Source organism: Symphodus melops (assembly GCF_947650265.1).
Source record: "Symphodus melops genome assembly, chromosome: 4".
NCBI lineage: Eukaryota > Metazoa > Chordata > Actinopteri > Labriformes > Labridae > Symphodus > Symphodus melops.
In genome coordinates this window covers 13814679-13835856 of record NC_136694.1, presented here as the reverse complement: position 1 = coordinate 13835856, position 21178 = coordinate 13814679, and the positions used below count along the sequence as shown (strand labels likewise).

At 41.1% G+C, this 21178-nt stretch overlaps 1 protein-coding gene across 2 annotated transcripts in view; it reads right to left on the bottom strand.

Annotated features, from left to right (window-relative positions):
• The window catches only part of quob (quattro b), a 29272-nt gene extending 8926 nt beyond the window's left edge, over positions 1 to 20346 (bottom strand). For both annotated transcript variants that reach the window (XM_079341227.1, XM_079341228.1), the window contains exons 1-10: positions 20060 to 20346; positions 9970 to 10167; positions 6966 to 8496; positions 5888 to 6091; positions 5424 to 5547; positions 4275 to 4368; positions 3847 to 3933; positions 3649 to 3765; positions 2469 to 2567; positions 2238 to 2386 (exon numbers count right to left, since the gene is read on the bottom strand). In XM_079341227.1, the coding sequence (XP_079197353.1) occupies positions 2238 to 2386; positions 2469 to 2567; positions 3649 to 3765; positions 3847 to 3933; positions 4275 to 4368; positions 5424 to 5547; positions 5888 to 6091; positions 6966 to 8496; positions 9970 to 10167; positions 20060 to 20062 (2606 nt within the window). In that variant the 5' untranslated portion in view covers positions 20063 to 20346. The remainder of the gene's footprint in view (positions 1 to 2237; positions 2387 to 2468; positions 2568 to 3648; positions 3766 to 3846; positions 3934 to 4274; positions 4369 to 5423; positions 5548 to 5887; positions 6092 to 6965; positions 8497 to 9969; positions 10168 to 20059) is intronic.
• Positions 20347 to 21178: the final 832 nt, after the last annotated feature.

The window sequence follows — 21178 nt, the reverse complement described above, 5'->3', positions numbered from 1 at the left end:
ACTTCTTCAACTCAAAAATCACTACCATTCACCAACAACTGGCATCATCCTGCACCTCCTCAAATGATCCAACTTGGATGATCACTGCTGGCCAACCTCTCATCAGCTGCCTCTCTGACTTCACCCCAGTATCGGATCACACCATCTCTGAACTCATCCGCAAAGCTAAAACCACCACCTGCCAGCTTGATCCTCTTCCCACTTCCCTCGTCAAAGCCTGTCTGCCATCCATCTCTCCGATGATCACCAATATAATTAACTCCTCCCTCACCACTGGCATTGTACCCCCCACTCTCAAACTAGCTGCTATCACTCCCATCCTGAAAAAACCCGGCGCTGACTCAACTGACCTCAACCTCTACCGGCCCATCTCCAACCTCCCCTTCATCTCCAAAACACTTGAAAGGGTGGTTGCCGCTCAACTACAGTCCCACCTCAACACAAACAACCTCCATGAACCCTTCCAATCCGGTTTCCGTCCAAAACACAGCACTGAAACAGCCCTAGTCAAAATCACCAATGACCTCCTCTGTGCAGCTGACTCCGGACTTCTGACCATACTCATCCTCCTCGACCTCAGCGCAGCATTCGACACTATTTCCCACACATTACTCCTGGACCGCCTGGCTGGCATTGGGATCACTGGTGCTGCACTCCGCTGGTTCACATCATACCTCACTGACCGCCAACAATTTGTGCAAATAAGGGACCACAAGTCTGGGTGTTCGGGTGTTTCACTGGGTGTTCCCCAGGGGTCAGTCTTGGGTCCATTACTCTTCATCATCTACCTCCTCCCTCTGGGCACAATCCTCCGCCATCATGGGATCCACTTTCACTGTTACGCCGACGACACACAGGTCTACATCTCCTCCAAACCCACTGCCACCACCCCTCCCACCTCCCTCATCACCTGCATGGAAGACATTCGGAACTGGATGAGCAGGAACTTCCTAAAACTCAACGGCAACAAAACCGAGGCCCTGCTCATCGGTTCCAAACCCACCCTCACCAACTCACAACACACCCCAGTACCACCCATCATCATCGACGGTTTCCCTGTACCCTTCTCCCCCCAAGTCAAAAGCCTCGGCGTCATTCTGGACAGCACCCTCTCATTTGTTCCCCACATTAGAAACATCACCCGGACTGCCCTCTTCCACCTCCGTAACATTTCTAGACTCCGCCCATCACTGTCCCAGTCCAGCACCGAAATCCTAGTTCACTCATTTGTCACTTCCCGCATCGACTATTGCAATGCCCTCCTCACTGGACTCCCCGCCAAACTCATCAACAGACTGCAACTCATCCAGAACTCTGCCGCCCGGATCATTACTCGCACCACATCATCTGATCACATCACCCCCATTCTCATTCAACTTCACTGGCTCCCTGTACAATTTCGCATCAACTACAAAAACCTCCTCCTCACTTACAAAGTTCTTCACCAGCTAGCCCCCACTTACCTCTGCGACCTCCTCCATCACTACAGCCCCTCACGCACCCTCCGCTCAACCTCTGCTGGACTGCTGGTCACCCCCACACCACGCCTCAGTACCATGGGTGCCCGAGCCTTCAGCTGCTCGGCACCCAGACTTTGGAACTCCCTCCCCCCCCACATACGACAGTCAGAGTCCATCTCCACCTTTAAATCCCAACTCAAAACCCACCTGTTTAAACTGGCATACTCACTGTAACTGTTCACTCCACACTACACCTGTCTTTTGTTTGTTTTTATGTTTGGTTTTAACCTAATGTATTGTTTTTATCCACTGTAAGCCACCCAAGGCGACCTTGGGTGGCTTGAAAGGCGCCATTAAATAAAATGTATTATTATTATTATTACTATGGAGAGAGGCATTACTATTTTTTTTAACTAAACCATTTTTAACTAAACCTCAGCTCTTCAGGAGTTTGTGGGGTGGTGTGACAGCTCCTGCCTTCAGCTCAATGTCAATGTTCATAAAGGATCCATGGCAGTGTTGTAATATGTAACTGATTTGTTAATATTGCAGGTTAGGGTGGATGAAAACTTCCCTTTATCTGACTTTTTCTGTAGTTCAATCAGCAATTATAAAGTGATCATTTCCTATGTAAGAACAATCTTCAAGCCCACCTACTACTGCCCACTTACCAACACTGATGATTATGTTCCTGGTTGCTTATTGAACCTCATATTGCATAACGCACTGACTAAGGAGAGACTCGGAAGATAATTAGACTTATTTATAATGTGTTACCTGTAGTCCTCAGACTGTGGGAATCTGAACTCCTCTTTTCTCATTCTGGCCAGTGAAGCCCCTCCCTCCCTCTGCAGAGTGACCAGTCGAGTGTCTTCCAGCACCTCTTTCATTGAAGCCCTCTGTTCATGGATGCATTGCTGCACCTCCTGTAGCAGAAACAGAAAAATCAGCATGACTGACCCGTCCCACACTAATGAATAAACATAACACTCATTCATTTCATTTTACCTGTGCAGAGTCCATTGTTTTGCTGCCATCCACCTTCTTGATGGCCTTCTGCAACAAGCAGTCTGCCCCCCGCAGGTCATTCATGAAAGACAGCAGCCTCTAAAATGTATGATTAAGTGGAAGTTAACAACAAATGTGATATTTGTTACAAACCCTGGCACTCTAAAGTGAAGAAACACTACATATCCAAGAGCAAACCTATTGAGATATGCTTATTACACATATATAGAGGTCACTATGATTATTATCCTCGGGATGACAACAAGCACAGAAGACAAGACCTCAGTATGCTACCAGCTATGGCAGGGAGCGTCTCATCTTAACAACTATATCATGATACCATGAAGTCAGGCCACAGGACTGCCCACTGTATACACCAGTGTTTCTCCTTTGATGCATGTTCTGTCCTACTTTATCTCTGAATGTATTCTACATTCGGGGGGGGGGGGGGGGTCGTAAAGAGTAAAATTGTCCCACATCACATATTTTTAAAAACTGTCAATCAACAGCATTTTGCATTTGTCTGCATTCTTGTACTCCCCCCGCCCTCAGATTTATTCTACATCCAGTTATGATGCTGACCTCAGCATTAGAACCCCGGTTTTGCATAACACACTTCTGCTGTCTCACGCTGACCTGGAGGGCAGTGCTCTAATGTGCAGAGGACAAGAACACTGTGCCATTATTGTACATACCAAGGATTTTTCATGACACTATTACTGTTGCCGGTTGTTGTTATTACTATTATTATGTTCAGTGTGGTTAAATCAACATGCTGGATACAAAGTGGTAAACTGGCTGATATAAAGATGCTCCTGTTAAATTACTCTTTAACCCTGTATTTGTTTACATCATCTACTCAGTACATGACCTGCTCCTTAGTGCATCTAAGCCTATAATGTTAGAGATCAGGGTGGTGGTATGAAAATGATTAAATACAAACCCCCTTTATAAGATCAGTAATATTTGCATTCAGTGAATAAACTAACAAATCGCTCTTGTAGGATTTTGCACTCTCTCACTATGACCACATCCTCCCCTGACTCACTCACAGATGAATGTTTGAGACGGGTGTGTTAAACTTCAGTTCTGGGGAAACTCCACAGTAAAGCAAAGCGAGGGTGGGCTGTGATAACTCAGCTGCAGCAAGTTTCTAAACACAGACTGACAGTGCATTTACCTGATGGAACTGCAGCCAATCTGTGTGACTGTAAGTGAAGGTCCCTCCCAGGTCAGAGGTCAGCTGTGAGGCTTCCACTGTCTTATTGAGGGCTTTCATGGATGACACTGTGTCCATCTTACAGAGAGACACAACGGCGAATTAAGAACAGGGAAAATGTGTAAAAAAAAATTCCAGTAAAGAAATATAATTTCTGACCTGTATTCCTGGCTGTTTTTCAGGTCGAGGACAAGTGTCTTTATCTACCAGCATCACCATACTGTGGACAGCATGGAGAGCTTGCTCCTGAAGAGGGGATTTATTAAATTAAAGACAAAAAATCAGAACCGACTTAAATATTCATTATTTAACTTATGTTGCACTATTGCTGGTCCCCTTTAATCAAACTCTCTCTTTATCTTCACCTGTATTAATAAAAGATCTACAATAATAATGCCCTTAGTATGTGTCTGACACCAAAATATTTCACAAACTTCAATTGAGCTCGCCGTTCAATGTTTTATATTTTCAGAAACACATGACTAATCCTGTTATTGTTCTCTTCCTGTGTGAGTCTGATGACATGGTGTGGGTGAGTGTGTGAGTATGTTGATTCTGACGTGTGCATGCAGGTTTGTTTTTGTAACCTGGGCCATCAGCAGAGCTTTGTAGAAATGAAGTGAGGGAGGCTTTTTCCTGGCATTGATGACCAACGTCATTCCCAATTCTTGAACTTCTTTCCTACAAAAGCAATCACTGTTATTGTGCATTTAAACATGTTCACTTTATTACTTCTAGAATTACTAACTTCTTCCAACCCTAATCTTGTTTTTCCCTTTTATTCTCTCTCTCTGAAACCCACACTCTCTTCTTTCACACATCCTGTTCCACATTTTCACGCCCTCCTCTTAAGGGCCTTTATCTTCACTCTTGGAGGAGCCCTCATCAGACACGGCTGCTAATTCCAGCGAGACTCTGCATAGCAGACAGCTGGGAGCCTGCTTGGCTACGCTGTGTTTTGGTATGGCTCTTCAGTGAGGACAGGCCAAGGCCAAACTATCTGGTGAAATGACTTTATTTGAACTTCAAAGACTCTATTACTCCCAGTATAAACAAACAGTGCTTTCTGCGTGTTTGTAAGTTGACCTCTCAGGGCCAAGTGTTGACAACAATCTGTCAGAGGGTCAGCACTCGTCAGCCCTGCTGCCAGCTGATCTTAAAATTGGATATTTTGCAAGCTTCCAAACATGAATTTTGTTATTATTGTGTTTTGATAAATGTATTCTTTCCACGTAAGAGCTTGACACTTTTTCTATTAACATTCCATTGAAATACGAAAGGCCTACACACAATTGTTTTTAGCAAAAGACTTATTTATAATGACCAAGTGAGTGTGATGTCATGATTTAACTTAACATTTGCAAATCTAGTTTTGACAATCTCAGAGCAAAGCGTCTTTCAGCCCCCGAGATGACCCTGGTCCCCCTATCCTAGATTGCCCTTGGACCCTATCTTGAACACCAACCCTTTACTCTTGAATCTGGATCATGAAAACGTTTCAGATAGTGCTCTGCTGCCCTCTTGTGGTCAGATCTTACATTATATATAAACGCATGGGAGCTTCCCAGTAAGCTAACAACAAAAGCTTCTTCTGCTTAGAAACTCAAGAAATATCCACCCTATACTCAACATGAATATGACTCACACCTTATCATGACTTAGATTTCTCCAAAAAAAAAGATATCTCAATTACAGGTTTTGATATAGAGATACCTTGTTGCTATTGTTTTCAGTACCTTGGTATGGAGTGTAAGTAGAGCAGTAATTCACAAAGACTCTGGGCAGTCACAAGAGGGGAATTCCACTCCTTTCTTCCCAAATGGACCTCCACCACTGCTCTGCCTGTCCTGTCCCTGCTTCCTGATGAGTTACAGAACAGAACAAAAGTTCATCACATTTTTTTTTTTCCAAACAGAACACTCAATTGAAATCCCCACTTTGACAAATGACAAAATGAAAGTTCTGCTGAGCTCTGTCTCAAATCAAAGGCACTCAATAACGGGGAATCTAAGTATTTGTCAAGGTCTTGCTGAGTTATCATTTTGTGTTGAGTTTTTCTGAGGTCAAAGGTGAGTTTTTAATGTCACCTGATGGACTCAAAATCAAATAATTTTTTAAGAAAAATACCATGAAAGTCGTGTGACTACTACTGTAGCAGAGATGATTGGGTTCAGTGCTGGGCTTAGCATTCATCAAGTACCTGGTAAACAGACAATGCCCAGTTCAAGCAGACCACTGATGTGGTTGAAACTCGATTGCTCTGTTTGTAGGGAGTGTGTCGTGTCAGAACTTGCAGATGGATTTGGGACTGCTGGAGAAGATGGCTCTTCTTTCTTTGAATTATGGAGTTGTGAGTCCGGTACATCTGTAGTGGAGGGAGTATCACTCCTATATGATTGAGAGTCTGAAAATCAGTAAACACAAACAGTTGTTTAAAAAAAAAAAAAAACATGTATAAGTGAAGCATTGCAAGACAATGTTAGCATCTATTCTTTTTCTAGTGATCTTAATCCATCAGACTGTTTCTTTTCCTCACTCTAAGTTATGGATTTCTTAAACCACCTTCTTTGGTTCATTATTGGTAATTATTTATTCACTCCTCTATCAACATGGTTGCAGCTAAACATGGACATGACGGCTTCCACTAGACAAAAAACACTGCAGTGGCCCAACTACTATCCTAATTGGCCTCTTCTTAGAGCTAACAAAGCCTCGCCTGTACTCTCCCTCTTCCCTTCCCTAATAGGCCATGACAAGCATGTCTCCAGTCAAGATCTCCACATGCCCCTCTGAGGGCATGAGAGTACATGCCAGTGAGTGCAGAAGACGCGGGAACTTCTTTCGTGCATGTTATCCTGTCTCTCTTCATTAGAGGAATGTTGTTCTCACTTTTCACCCTTTGAGTTCAGGCCCTTCTTTTCTTTGGGCTGCAGCATGCTATTTCCGGTCACTCCCTCAGTAAAGGGGATAAGTTGCTGGAGAACCCAAGACGGCAGTGGGAGTATCCCTTGAGGAAGATCATACTCAAGCATGCTCTGTGAACTCTGAACCCTCTTTCCAAAGAGCCTTTATGATCTGCCTTCCCTGAAGCACCCAAGGTCACGGTCCAGTTCCAAGCAGTCTGTCTGACTTAAATGTTCAGTGGCCTTCAAAGCATTGAACATCAGATCATAATAAATGGCTGTGTGTGCTGCAAAAACAATACTTTGTGTGTGGCTGGGAGTTAAAAAGATTATATCAAACAAGTAGATCCGCCTTAACTTGTCTGCTTTGCTCACCTTTTTTGGGAGACTTCCTTCTGTCCAGCTTCTGAGTCACCTGATCCAACATTTCCCCTCTCTTATATTGAATTATGCTGCTGATTGTTTCAGGGCAGATATCACTGTTGCTCCTGTTGTTAAGCTTATAGAGAGGTGGACTCCCTTTAGAGGTTTCTGACACTGTGGACAGAGACCTGACCTTTACTTTGTGTTTCCCTGGTGGCTTCTTAACCTCTACATTTTGATTTGGCTTAATGTCGTCATGACAGTTCACCAAACATTCTTCTGATACTGGATGCGAAGTAGGATTATGTCCCGATTTGTGGGAAATAAGTTTCATATGAAGTTTCTGACTGTAGCTCAAGCCAGGAGTGGATTTTAAGGCCATGGGTGGTTCCTTCATTAGGTTTTGTGGTTCACAACTTGTAAGAAGTGGGTCTTTGAGATAGGGTGCGGTGATTTCAGGTTTAATTTCACACTCGTGTCTGTTTTGGCAGATTTCCTCACTCATGATGGGTTTGTTACAGGGATTACAAAGGTTTCCAAGTTCATGTTTTTGTGGATCAAATTCACCCTTAGTTATTAATTCTACCTCTTCACCAAGGCCAACCTCCTCCAGGGCAGCCAGGAGGTCTACACTCCCTCTTTCAAAAGGCACCGGGTTTCTTAGTGCTGCTACATATGAGTCCCTATACCGACACTTCAAGTCTTCCTCAGTGTGCTCATGCCCCAGCTGTTTCTGGCTGCACGGTATACATGGCCCCTCTGCAAACTGTAGCGTGAGTCCAGAGGGATTCCCAAGTGGCACAGGTGGAGCAGGTCTGACTGGTTTGAATGAAACAGCATTTAGTGGAATTGGTTGGTCCTTCTCTTTGGCGACATCTACCAGGTCTACATAATCCCCCTCAATCTCTCGATAGCTGGGTCTGTCCCAGGTGTTAGGAGAAACCCAGCCCACTGGTTTGATTATAGGTTTGGAGCAGGATTTTGGAAGTCGTCTTGCCTGGTCCATCTTAATGAGTTTGGAAGAAGAACCTGCAGGCCTCAAAGAATCAGACATTCTGTCTTTCGAAGGAGGAAAAATGGCTTCCACTGGGAGGGTGGAGGAGTTGAAATGCGAGGGAACTGAAGTCTGTTTTGGTTTAGGAGGAGCTTCCCGGTACGCATGTATCATTTTAGGCTTGTCTAAGAACTCTGGGATGGCGATTTCAGCCCAGGGTAACTTAATCACTCCTTGATCAGTGCAAAGTAAGCAGCGCGACAGAGGAGTCCCATGCCGTCCTTCATTGAGGTCCTGCAGCCATTCTTCAGTGAAAATGCATGGATAGGAAGTCTCAGGGACGGGAGTCTCCTCCACTTCTCGACCGCTCTCCTCAAAAAGACTTTTGAGGACGATGCGAGCTGCTTGTTCCCCAAAAGGTTCCACCTGCAGATAAAAGTCTCCAGGACGCAACAACAAAGGGTTCACAGGTGCCAACTGGATGACCGTTTTGTCATGAAGACAAAGGGGCCAGCCTTCACAGCGGAAAACCACATCAGAGTATCCAGCCTACGAAAATAAAACGAGAACAGTTTCAGTGTCATTCTGTACTGTATTTAAAAGTACAGAGGAGAGTGTCAGTACACACAAAATAAAAACATAAGAACAAAAATGTGTAATACTATTATTTTCAGATATCTACTTCAATTTAAAAGTATGTGTAGTTGTTGAGAATGTAATACAAAGTTGCATGTTTCCATCAAGTCAGAGAGAAACACTGTGAGTATTACTACTCAAGATTTTACCCAACATTTGATATAAATTGTGATACATTTATGTCATTAAATTTAGATAAATAAGTATAAGCACAGTTGCAAAAGTATTTGAGAATAATTAAGTATAGACAACTGGAAAACGTTTACACTGAAGGCAACTTAAAGGGATTCGTAATTGGCATCTTGGAAATTCGTGGCAGAAAATGGACTCTAAGTCTGTGTCCAGAGGCAAACAGTGAGAACACTGACACCACCAGTCCTCACTGCTGCCCCCTCACCACTATATTGTGGCTTGTAAAAATAGCCACGAACATCTGATTTGAGCACAAGACCTTCAAAATCTGCTTCATCCACATCAGTATAAAGTTGAAACATGCTCTTTTTTTGCCATTCTCGGTTTTCAGCTTTCTCCATATAGCGTGTTAGCATAACTTCCGTGCAAGATGGCGTGTGTTAAGTTTGGATTCTGGGAGTGAGGTCTATGTAATAGTTGTGTAGCTTCAGTGGTCAAAAATATGAGCAATGTAGTTTCATCCCTGCAAACCAAAACAGCCTCCGATGATTTAAATGACAACTTTTGCCCCATCAGAGGCTCCTTTTTAGAAAAGAAAATAAGAAGCTTTCCTGTCTCAGGGGAAAATGAGGGTGGGATGCAAGACCACTCAAAAATACTACCAGGTTTCTAATGATACAAAGCCTTTTGCAAATGGGTGAAGTATTCCTTTAAGATGGTTCGCAAAAAACGCAGATAATTTCCATCTTAGCTTTAATTTTTTCTGCAGTATGATTGAGTTGAGAGGGGTAAGTGAGCATATGCATCGACTGTGCTAGTGGGTTTTTCTAGTGAGGAAGAGCTCTCTGGGGGGATTTGGGTGGGGTTTACATTTGGGTTGTGAACTTGAAGACTGCAGACCAGAGCTCCAATGCAGATGATAAGAGGGTGTGGATATTTTCTCATCAGTACTGATGAACATTAAATCACCAGGGACTTGATCGATTGTGATATCTCATCCTCAGAAAGTATGATTTCTGACTCCAGTCTGATGCAGTGAGGAAGTTGTGCCACACTGTTTGAGAGCTAAACATGAATTGTATTTATTGTCTTATATATACATGTACATGTCACCACTTTACAAGTACCTTTGATAAAACAACAACACTTGACAAACATAAAGTGTGTAAACTAAAATGCTTGATACTCAGAAAAATGTGTGCATATGCAACACTTTCAAGGTGCATGAGTGCATTTAAATATACTGGTACTCACACATGCTGCCTGTTGCACACTCTCCAGCAGGTGTTTGGAGGGGATGAGGAAGTCCAGCAGGCACTGTAAGGCATCACCGTGGTAACGTTCCTCAATAGTGCGAAACAGCTGGCTAAGGACAATGGGCGCAGTGGCATCAAAAGGCGGGAAGAGGGCCGAGAGGGCACTTTGGATGGACGAGTCCAGAGATTCTGGATTCTAAAGGGCGAAAGGAAATGGTGGTAAGCGGAAGGAGGTTGTGTTTGTACAGTACATCTTTAGAAATTTATACTGAAGAGAGTTGACAAGTAAACCAGCAACAACTAAACCATAAAATACATCAGATCACAAGAAGGAACCTTTATTGGTAGGCTATACTGTTGACAGTTTTTGTGATATTTTCATCCAGTAGATACTAGAGCAAAGCTTTTTCAAATGCTCACACATCAGAGCAACAGGAGCTCAATCAAACCATAAAATGACAACTGCAATGATCCAATGAAAAAACACTCAACAAGTTATAATCATAAAAAATTCAGCTGTTGTTATGATGATTTAATTTGCATAAGAAGTGATGTGATCTGCATGTTCTTTTGAAAGACCATTGCCATGTCCCTTAATCAAAGGTGCATGAACAATGAAACACTTACATTAGTTAGAACAAATCTTTCATTACCAACTATCCTGTCTCATATTATCAATACTGCTGCCCTCAAACTGAAACCCTGCTTATACTGTTGTTTAATAGCTGTGAATACGGTCCAAATCTTTATTGGATAGCTATTTAATGGCCTATGTAAATTCCAGCAACATTCATTTTCATTTTATCGAGTACATGAATATACTTTGACAAGGTTAAAAAACCTGCAAGCAATCTCATGTGACTGGAAAAAGATGGCCACAGTTCGAGCATTGAATAAGTACAGTACAAAAGTGCAGCGTATGTATGAGCAATAACCCTTAAAGAGATACACACCAACCTCAAAGAAATTGCATGTCTCCACTGTGTATTTCTGTGTTTTTGCAATTATGTGTCTGCATGAACATAATGTTATTTTATAAAGTTATGTGAACCTTTAGTTGCTCTACCAGGTTGGGTCTCTTAGCATGTTGTTTTTCCTCATGATAATTTCTAGTACTGAACTAATAATAGTAATCAGAATTGTTGGTAGATGATCAATACTCACATTAATTCAAGCAATTTTAGACAGTATGCAATGTGTTTCATCAAACACGGCTTTTTGGGGTCACAGTTGGGGGCCTTGACTTGTTCCCACAGTTGTTTACTTGAACAGAGTAACACATTCTCTGCAAATACAGAATGATAAACCATTTTTCTTGACTTTAGTTCCATGGAATTCATGAAAGAGGTTTGAAACTCAGAAACTACAAGCCAAGTTATCCATTATATGTGTCATCAAAGGCAGTATCAGCTCTAAAAAACTCCTGCAGAAAAAAAAGTAATATTGCAGAAAACAGTAACATGGTGAACAAATCTGCACACTTAATCTAAGGCTTTGAGGTAAATCCAAAATGTTGCTGTTTAGGGGATCAAGATGGGGATTGTGGTTGTGGTTCTTCTCAAGTTTTTGAACTTTATCTGGAGATGATTAAGTCTGTCCTGAATGATTGTGCAAAATATGTTTCATGTCTGGCCAGGGAATGTTTTTTTTTAATAGTCTTGCATTTGTAGTGTCTCTGAGTCTGATCTTACACAAAGTGACATGAAAAAAAAGAAAAAAGAAAACACAAAAAAGATATTTACAGTCCCATCACAGACATCCATTAAGATGTATCCGTGTAAAAACACAACGTTCTGTCAAAAGACAAACTTAGTTCGAACTAGTGCATGCACAGATATCTGCTCTGGATAAGCTTCAGTCTACCTGAACTCAGATCTTTTTCTTATAAAAAAAAGCCCATACAGTAGATTTTAACTACAACAATGCAAGTAAGTCAACTTTCTGTCATTGCCTTTTATTTGAGTGTTAAATAAATATCATCACTATTTAATACTGATCAATCAAAATAAATGTAAATACAGCAAAAGGAAAACAAAAAAAAAATAACAATTAATATACGTTAATGTATGAACATAAAAGGACAAGTAAGTAGTTAAAAGGGTTCCAGTCCTTTATTAACAAAGCATAGTATTCTGTGAGGCAGCTCAAATGTAATGGAAACGTAGTTGTTGAGACATCCATACATCCATTATTCCTACCGTTTAAACAACAACATCTACTGTATCTATCTTTATGTTATTTGTTGTGCAGAACAGGGTGAGAGAAAGGTTACATTCTGGACAATTCACCAGTTAATCCCAGGGTAGGCAAATAAAGACAAACAACCATTCAAACAAATGGGCAAATTAGTTTCACCAATTACCCTCAAAATCTTGTCTATGGACTAAAGGCATATACCTGGGGAGCTCTACATACACAGCGAGAACATAGTTCATACATAGTTAGTCTCCTGACAACCGGTGAGAGGAGACAGCACTCACCTCTACAGTTAGTAGACCACACCACTGTGCAGCTGCTGTTGAGATACCTTTTAGAAAAACTGTAATGTTAGCCATGCTGCCATTGGTATGGTAAAGTCTATACTACTTTTCCAATGTAGCTTATAAAAAAAGCCTCAACATACTTCATAGTAAATACATCAAGCTCTCTGAATGTTTTGAATAAATGTATCAGTTGATGGTGGTGGACAGCTTTTTTTGTTTATAATTAGATTTAGTCAGCGGTAATCTATTGCAAATCTATAGCATTTCTGTTCTTATAGTCACACAAAGTAGGTCTTTTGTCTAATAAATGTATCTTTGTTCTTGAAATAAAAGGAAAAATACCAAAAAGTTAAAAGAAAAAAGGACTTAAAGCTTAATTTGGATCTGAACAGGTCTTAGCTGCTAACCACAGCAGGTGTGCTCTTCATGAAATCAGTTCACAGTGGCCTGCTGTGTGGAGCTGCCCTCCCCACAAAAGAGTCTGTTTTTAGCCACGGCCTCATTTAGCTTGATGGCCTAACCAAGACCAGAGACTGACTTTGGATAAACACATGTCCAGAAGCTTCAAAGACCTCTCACTGGTTAGCGCTGGGACTGCTCTGACTGTTTAGCTAACAGATGCTTGCATTAGCATCTTGGACAGTCATGAAAGATTGGGAGCAAAGGTTATAAAGTTTATTTATGAATCATTGAAAAGTTCATTGGAATTTTCTTTCTTTAGCTGTCAGAATTACATGAAAACAGGTTTTGTCTATTTTATTGTTTTGTCCAAAAAATGGATTTGAAATGTCTTAGCAATAAGCTAACGTGTTAAAGTTACAGTGGAATGTTGGATGTTAAACAACATCAATATTTGGACACTTTTTCAGAGTCTTTATATCTCATGTAGCCATTGAATGTCTTCACTGGAAAAGAATTCCTTCTTTCCCTGATTGTGCACATCTGTCACAACAGATTAGGAAATGGGGAACAGAATACCTTGGAGATTGGTTCTTGTGTGGTAATGCATCACAGCTGTTTTAGACTGACTGCAGCCATTCAACTCTGGCTTCAACAGTATCTCTCCAAGCTAACGATAAACCTGAAGTCATGTTATGTACAACACAGCTCTGTATGTTGTTACTGTACAGGCCTTAGACATTTAATTTCCCTGCCATTGTGTCATTTTTACGTATGTAATTTAAGTGTCTGTGCTCAAACCAAGGCTTTAAACCAAGACTTCACTGACTTCAGCATCAGAATCATTTGAAATGTAAACCTCTTTACGTTAGCACTTGGGCTAACATGACAAACTCTTTGAAATGATTCTGAGATAAAGTTTTCATATAAGGGTTAACAGCATGAGATGTTCTTCCCTGCCCTGACTTAAACTCCACACCCAAAGTGGTTTGCCCAATAATATTAGAACCTCTTGAGACCTAACAAAACATAGCTTGGCTGGACTGAGATCATTTAGCCTACAATGACTTTGATGAGCGTGGAGGGTTGCTGCTTGTGTTGTCAGTTTCTATGCAATTTATTGCAGCTGGTGGAAATACACTCACCACCACCCAGACAACCTAGATGTCTAACTGTATGTATCATTATAATACTTTTAACAGTTTATCAGTGTAGAGTAGCCTACTGTATCTTACTCCTATTTCCCTATTTTCGACAGAAAGAGCTGCTGCCTCTTTTAAGGTATTCCACATCCAAAACCAGCCAGTAAGGAGCATTTAATAAAAAACTGAAATCTTGACTCGTTATCTTCGCTTGCAGAGACAGTCCATTTTGGTCAATGTCCAGTTAAAGACCACATTCCATCACCGCCTCCTCTACGCATTCAACACAAGGGGATTCCCTCTGCCTTCCTACTCAGCCTGTGGTTTAACCCTAGAAATAGCTTCAGTCTCAAACAAAGATCATTGTGCTGACCTGAACTGGCATGCCAGGCTGGACAACAGGCATTTGTTGTAAAGGTTGACTCCCTCTGTGTCATGTCTCGCCCCATGGGAGTTTTTGGAGTGTTGGGTTTTAAGCAGATAATTACAGTTTTTTTCCATATTGCCTTGGGCTCTGGCCAAAGAAAGCAGGATTCGGATTTTAGCCACAGTATAAGCAAGCTGTCAAGGTGTGTAAAGCACAATGTGTGTTTGTGTCATCCGCCACAAAAGCCTCAAAAGATAAGAGCTACCTAGGATGTCATCACAAAGGAGATCCACTCTGACTTAATGGACAGAGCTCCTGATGGGACATGCTGGATGGATTTGTTGATGTCTCACAAAAAGTAGTCTGTCTCCGCACCTTCAGGTCAAAACCAACACATAAGCAGAAGTGACATTTTAGTCAAGAGCTGCCAGTAAATCCTGTAGTAGAAGCCTGAATTCTGCATGTATGGACCTGCAAAAATGTGCAAGAGTCTCATGTGACACACCTACAACTCAGCATTATTTGCCGGTCTAAACACTGTCAAGGCAGGATCAGGGTAATTTGACAACTAATGACAAAATGTTATACCCAGAAGAGTGTATTTGTTAAGTGAGTGATTTCCCATTTAATGTTTTTGACTTTTTATGGGATTTGAAAATTCTCACAAAGTATTTGCAGCATATACATGTTTAATGGGGACACACCTAAAAAGATGTTCACCCTTAGAGTATAATATCATTATTTCTGAAAAGACAACAGTTACTGCTCATCCCTCTGCATGCTTTCTTCCTTTATCATTCAGTATGTCCTGTTTGGCAGAGTGACAGTGCTTCCTTTGTGTTTGATCCACTCTTGTTAAACTCAGCAGAGGGGCTCTCCATTCAGTTAAGCCATCTAAAACCCTTTCAACCAATAAAAGGCCTCAACAAGACCAAACTGCTACATCATTCAACAGTAAACACTGTGTGTGTGTGTGTGTGTGTGTGTGTGTGTGTGTGTGTGTGTAGGTGTGTGTGTGTGTGTGTGTGTGTGTGTGTGTGTGTGTGTGCTTGTGTTCCTTAACAGAACTTTAATCTGGCATGGTTTCTTGCATTCATTTATCCTTTTATTCATTCTTTTATTGTAGTTTGTAAGACCTCAAAGGTGTCAATGGTAAAGAGTGCACATGTTTTAAGTTTCTGACTCGGCCTATTGTGATCATATCCGACTGGACCCACCAATTTGAACTTTCAAACTATTCTGAAACATTGTGTGCTGAGATTTGAATTCCAAAGTGACTCAATAATCTCTGTGTGTGTGTGTGTGTGTGTGTGTGTGTGTGTGTGTGTGTGTGTGTGTGTGTTTGTGTGTATGTGTGTGTGTTTGTGTGTGTTTATGTGTGTGTGTCTGTGTGTGTGTCTGTGTGCTTGTGTTCCTGAAACAAGCGCACTTTGATGATCAAGACCTGATCATCAAAGTAAAGCTTGAAATGCAATATCTTGTACTATCTTGAAGAACAATCGACCTATGTGTCTGAAAAAGACACATATCTCGACTGTCATCTTTTGAAAACAAAAACTGTGACTCACAGCTGCACAGACAACATGTTGTGAAATGTTACATTTCAATACAGTTCTCAGGATTGGCTCTGGACTGTTGCATTCAATAAAAACACAAGTTGTCTCTCTTCCTAGCACGTCAGCATTTTTTTAAAAAATTTTTTTTAAAGTGGCCAAACCCTTGCTAGTGTAGGAAAGCAGGAAGAGTAGCAGTATTATTTCAGGGCTTTGAAACATATATCACCATTGAAAAGTTAACACATACAGTACATTAGATTTTCCTGAAAATCCCTACATTGGGGGGAGGCTTCATTAACACTCGGTCTACCAGTATTCTGCAACTACTAGAACTACCATAGCAGTCATTTTGACTGCTCAAACAAAATGTGTATATAATTTAGATTATCAATAAAAAGATCTAAGAATTAATTGGTGGAATAGGTATATATACATCAGGACATTAAATGAAATTTATTTATTTTATTTATTTACACCAAGAGACATCACTCTCTGAACCTGCTCCTCCGTCGGAATCTTCCTCATCAAGGCTCTGAAGCAAGGCTAAAGCCTCCATAGCTGTCATTCTCTTTCTACGTGTAATTTGTGTCTCTCTTGGGGTTAGAGTAAAACTATAACTAGGTTTTAGCTTCACAGAGCATAAAGAACAAACACAACAACAGAGCAGGAAAAAGGGCAGGAAAATGTAGCAAATTACACCCCCTGTAAAAAGCATGCAGTCAATTTGACTGCTAATGGTAGTTCGAGGTAGTTTTACTTATATCTCATTTGTGTTTTGAAATTTTAATGATAAAAAATGTTAGAATGAAATATATACACATTTCAGAAAAGTCAGGGTCCTATTGGTACATAGATTTTTTTTTAAAACCAAGTTACAAATTCAAGCTAATCCGGAAGTGAATATTTTCATAGGGCGTGTACTGAACACTAACATGTGCTGTTCTTCTTTCTTGAGTTTTCTATAAGTATGACCCTCCACTTCTGGAAATGTGTGACATCAGAAAGATGGAAAATTATTCCCAGATTTAAACCCATTGTTTTGCAAACTGAAAACTGGAAAAAAAATTTGAAAGATTGAAAACTGAAGAAGTGAGTGTATCATAGATGTCATCAAGATCTGTCAAACAGGTTGGATTGCTAGTTTTCACTACAAACAATCTCAAACTTATCTCATGTCTGGAGATCAGTATGATTTAAACACAGTCTGGGATGGAAATGAGCATGTTTCAGTAGCTATGTTTCTAGTAACAATGCTTGCTGATAACTGACTCCCAGACACTCTCTCTACTGCACAGACATTTCCCCTCGAACGCTTGGCAAAGGTTCTGATTTGAAAATACACTGCAGAGCGTCTGTTGAGTTTGACCCACTTTTGTGAAGCAGAGATAATAAACATGCTGAAAATATATGTCTCACAAGGCTCAATGACAGCTTTAAGAACGTGGACTTGCTGGACTGGAGAAAGATTGATGTAATTTAGTTAATACACCTCCACAAGACGAAAAGGCTGTAATAATGCTTCTCTATTAATCATGCTGGCTTGTTATGTAGTTTTTCTCTTTAGGTCTGGTTACACATTTGGCAAAGTCACAGCAAGTGGAGCTGTGAGGGGAAGTAGTATTTGTTTGCCAAGGGAGCACAGACACTGGTATTGTAAAAAATGTTGACTTGCTGTAGGCAAAGGAAAGAGCTGCTGATGACTGTGCCATGGCTGTTAAAGAGAGAGAGAGGGAGAGAGACACACAGATGTGACCCTTTACAGCTGGGTCAGGACCTAAACTGTCAGCCAATTGAAATGTGGATGCTCTCACATAGCATGTCCACACACTTCCCAACAGTTAATTGATTTAGGTATATGCACGCAAACCAAAATCATGCACTGAAAAATGCCCTGTGACTGCAAACTGACTGCTGCTATGGAGCAGGTCCTTATTCTGTAAGAGTCTGAAGCTGTGTCAGACAGTCAACTATAGAGCCTTAAAGATATTAGAACTGATATTTGGAGGTGTTGGATTGTTTGATGTATCTAAAGAGAAAATCTAACCGACTCTGCATCTTTCTTAAACTGTTTTAGCATTCTACATTCTTTCTTGCTTTTTGTTTTGATTTTACGTCATGCAAATCTGATGCATCTGTTCAGGCTCAGCCCTATCATTGGTATCATTTTACTTAATGCAGCTAGGGAGGAAGGCTATCTACTTTGCAGGAAACAATAGACAGACTGAGTTAACAACTCAGTGGTGAATTGTAGAGGAGCCTTTAGCAGATATCTGCTTGCGGTGAGGAGGCAGGAGAGCAAAACAGTTTAATATGGGACTTACATTGAACAGCTGGACACAAAACTAAAATAAATAAATCATACGAATTCTATGGGTGATTGATCTGTGAGCAGAAGCGTACAATCTTTGTTTCTTATCAATCCTTGTGGTGCTACCATCCTATAGTTCCTAATCCAATATTTAAGTTTTATAAAAGATGGGTTTTCTTTGTGGAGAACGAAAAAAAAACAAAAAACCTCTAAATTAAAAGTAACAAAATTGTACTGTCTAAAATGGTTTACTTGTTTTTTCCCAACATGTTTGCTGATATTGTTTGGCTAATTCTCTATTTGGTTGAATCAAAGAGGAGTAAAAGACAAGAGTACACACCAGCAGCAACTTTCATACAAGCTTTGCTTTGCATTCACTTTGAATAAACTTTGAATACTGCAACAGACACATTGAAAACAAAAATGTTCTGCACCAGATTGTCATGTTTACTGTAAAGAAAGAAATACAAGCTGCAGTAGGCCTTAAGGAATCAGCTCTTGACCTTGCTGGTGAATGAATAACTCCTGGTTGTACTTGTCACACAGTAACTAAAGGCAAACACAATTCACACAAGCAAGCAAGTACTCTGGGTTTTGTTTAATGCTGAGTGTTTACTCAAGAGATACACACATGGTCACACACGGCGCAGTAATCTAATAATTTAGACTCTGCAGGCTCCTGACTGGAAGTCGGAGGGTGGTCAGGGAAAACAACATCAGTCTTTTTATAAGTTAAACAAACATCTGGGGCTGTAAAAGCTGGTCAAACAAGTGCTGTGAGGGAGGACAAAGTACAGTGTTGGCCATGTCTGGACGTATTTAAACATCTACCCTGCTGTCTCTAAATGATTCTGGCATGCCTGGGAAGATGTTTAATGTCTTACTGCTGTCCATATAAAGAAAAGAGATGCACTGAATAAACAGAAAGCTGGATACACCGGAAAATGGAGGAGGCATATGAGTTAATAAGAAATCTGTGCTTTTGGCAAGGTTTAGAGAATAAGATATGTTTGCAGCATGTTTGCAGTATTTTGCTCTTAATCTGCATTTGATTTGATTTGATTATTTCCCTAAGAGCTATGACCAGTGTTAGAGATCAAAGAAGCCACATCCTTGCACAAAACCATTGTCAAAGTCTAACTTGTTCCCGTTATATGGCTCACTCACTGACATTATTAACTAATTTCAATCATCACCAGGGTTAGTCTGGTCCTCTCCAGTTGAAAAAACAACTTCTGTTTTGAACATTTTAAAGTGCCAAACTTTGAAATTGAGATTTTCATTATGTGTACAAGCAAACTATTAAAATACTTTATACATGAAAATACTCTCCACTCACTGAAGTATTCGTGCCATCTGCATCAATTAAGCCCGAACGAAAGCACTTACAACGGTGCAAACCCCCCCCCCCCCCCTCCCCTTTGTCAGTGCAGACACTTACAAAGCCAGAGATGCTGTGTGCTGTTGGTGTGAAAGAGTCCCCCCAACTGTGCTAAGGATAAAAAAGGTTTGGAGAGTGTAGTAACATTGACTTTTTATTTCAGAGAGACAAAGTTTTATAAAAAAAGAGGACAAACAATGTCCGTCAAAGTATCACACAACGAAAATAATGTTGCTAGAGAACAAAAATAATGATCTCTTTTTAACTTATAAAGCTTGTAAAACGTCAGTCACACATGGCTGGCAAAGCCACAGGGACAAAACAAAGTCACTTGTCCAAACCGGAGGCTCACACTCTCAGTTACTGGGTCAGTAGAGCACTTTAACTTCGACACAAAAAAGAACCAACAGAAAAGAGTGAAACACAAGAGTAACACTTTACTTTTACTTTACCATCTTTGCTGGAGTTTCTCCTCTTTTACACGTAAAGGTTTTTCATTTTTTGGTCCTGATAATCCTCCCCAGACAGCTTCCCCGGGCTCAGTGCTGAGAGACTTGCCATGTTTAGAGCATCAACAACAAAAGGCAACGGAAGTACATCCACATGACATTGAGTTTTCCTGATTGGAAAGTAACTGGAGTCACTTCCATTCTTCATAGAGCTTCCACAACTCTGAGTGTGAGGCGCAGACAGCAACAAATTGTCAGAATGCCTGTTGATCCACAAGCTCCTCTTTCACTTCTCTTTTTGTGTCTCTGGCTACTTGGAGTGCTTAGAGAGAGGGGGGGGGGAGGAGAGAGAGAGAGAGAGAGAGAGAGAGAGAGAGAGAGAGAGAGAGAGAGAGGGAGGGAGTTAGGGGGAGAGAGAGAGAGAGAGAGGGAGGGAGGAGAGAGAGAGAGAGAGGGGGAGGAGAAAAGCTTTCCCTTTTTGGGGGAAATCCCCCCAAGGCTTTTCAGCCTTTTCTTTGCTCTCTCTCAAACACACACAAGCTTCATCACATAGCCTCCTGCAGACACAATACTGATGCACAAAGCATGCCAGCCTGCAGAGAAACAATAACTGGACTTGATACTGTAGGGTAATGTAAGACTTCCAACTATCCCACATCCCACTTTTTCATGCACATAAACTCAAACATGCACACTGATGCATGCACACTCCTTTGGCCCAGCATCAGAGAAATGCAGAAATCCAGCCCCTCGTTCGTGGCCCCCTTTCTTCTATTTTTAATCACTGGAGGCTTTTAAAGGCTAAGTCTGTTTTTCTCTTCTCTTCTGTCCCTACGTAGACCTCCACTGTCTGCTCTGGGCTTTCTCATTTCCTCTCTTCAGCAATTGTCTTCCGGCACACTGCCCAGTCTTTGACTGATATCAAAGGGAGAGGCAGTAGAGGGGCTTCCCTGCAAGAGGTCCAAACTAAATAGCAGGCTTGTGAGACGTGCAGCTATACCTCCACATTAGGTCTAAAGGAATGAAGGGTTACAACCCCTGGACTGAATGCTACATCTGGAATTTGGAGACATATAGACTAGGAAACCCAAAACCTACCGCTGAAAGAAGTAAGGTTCATAA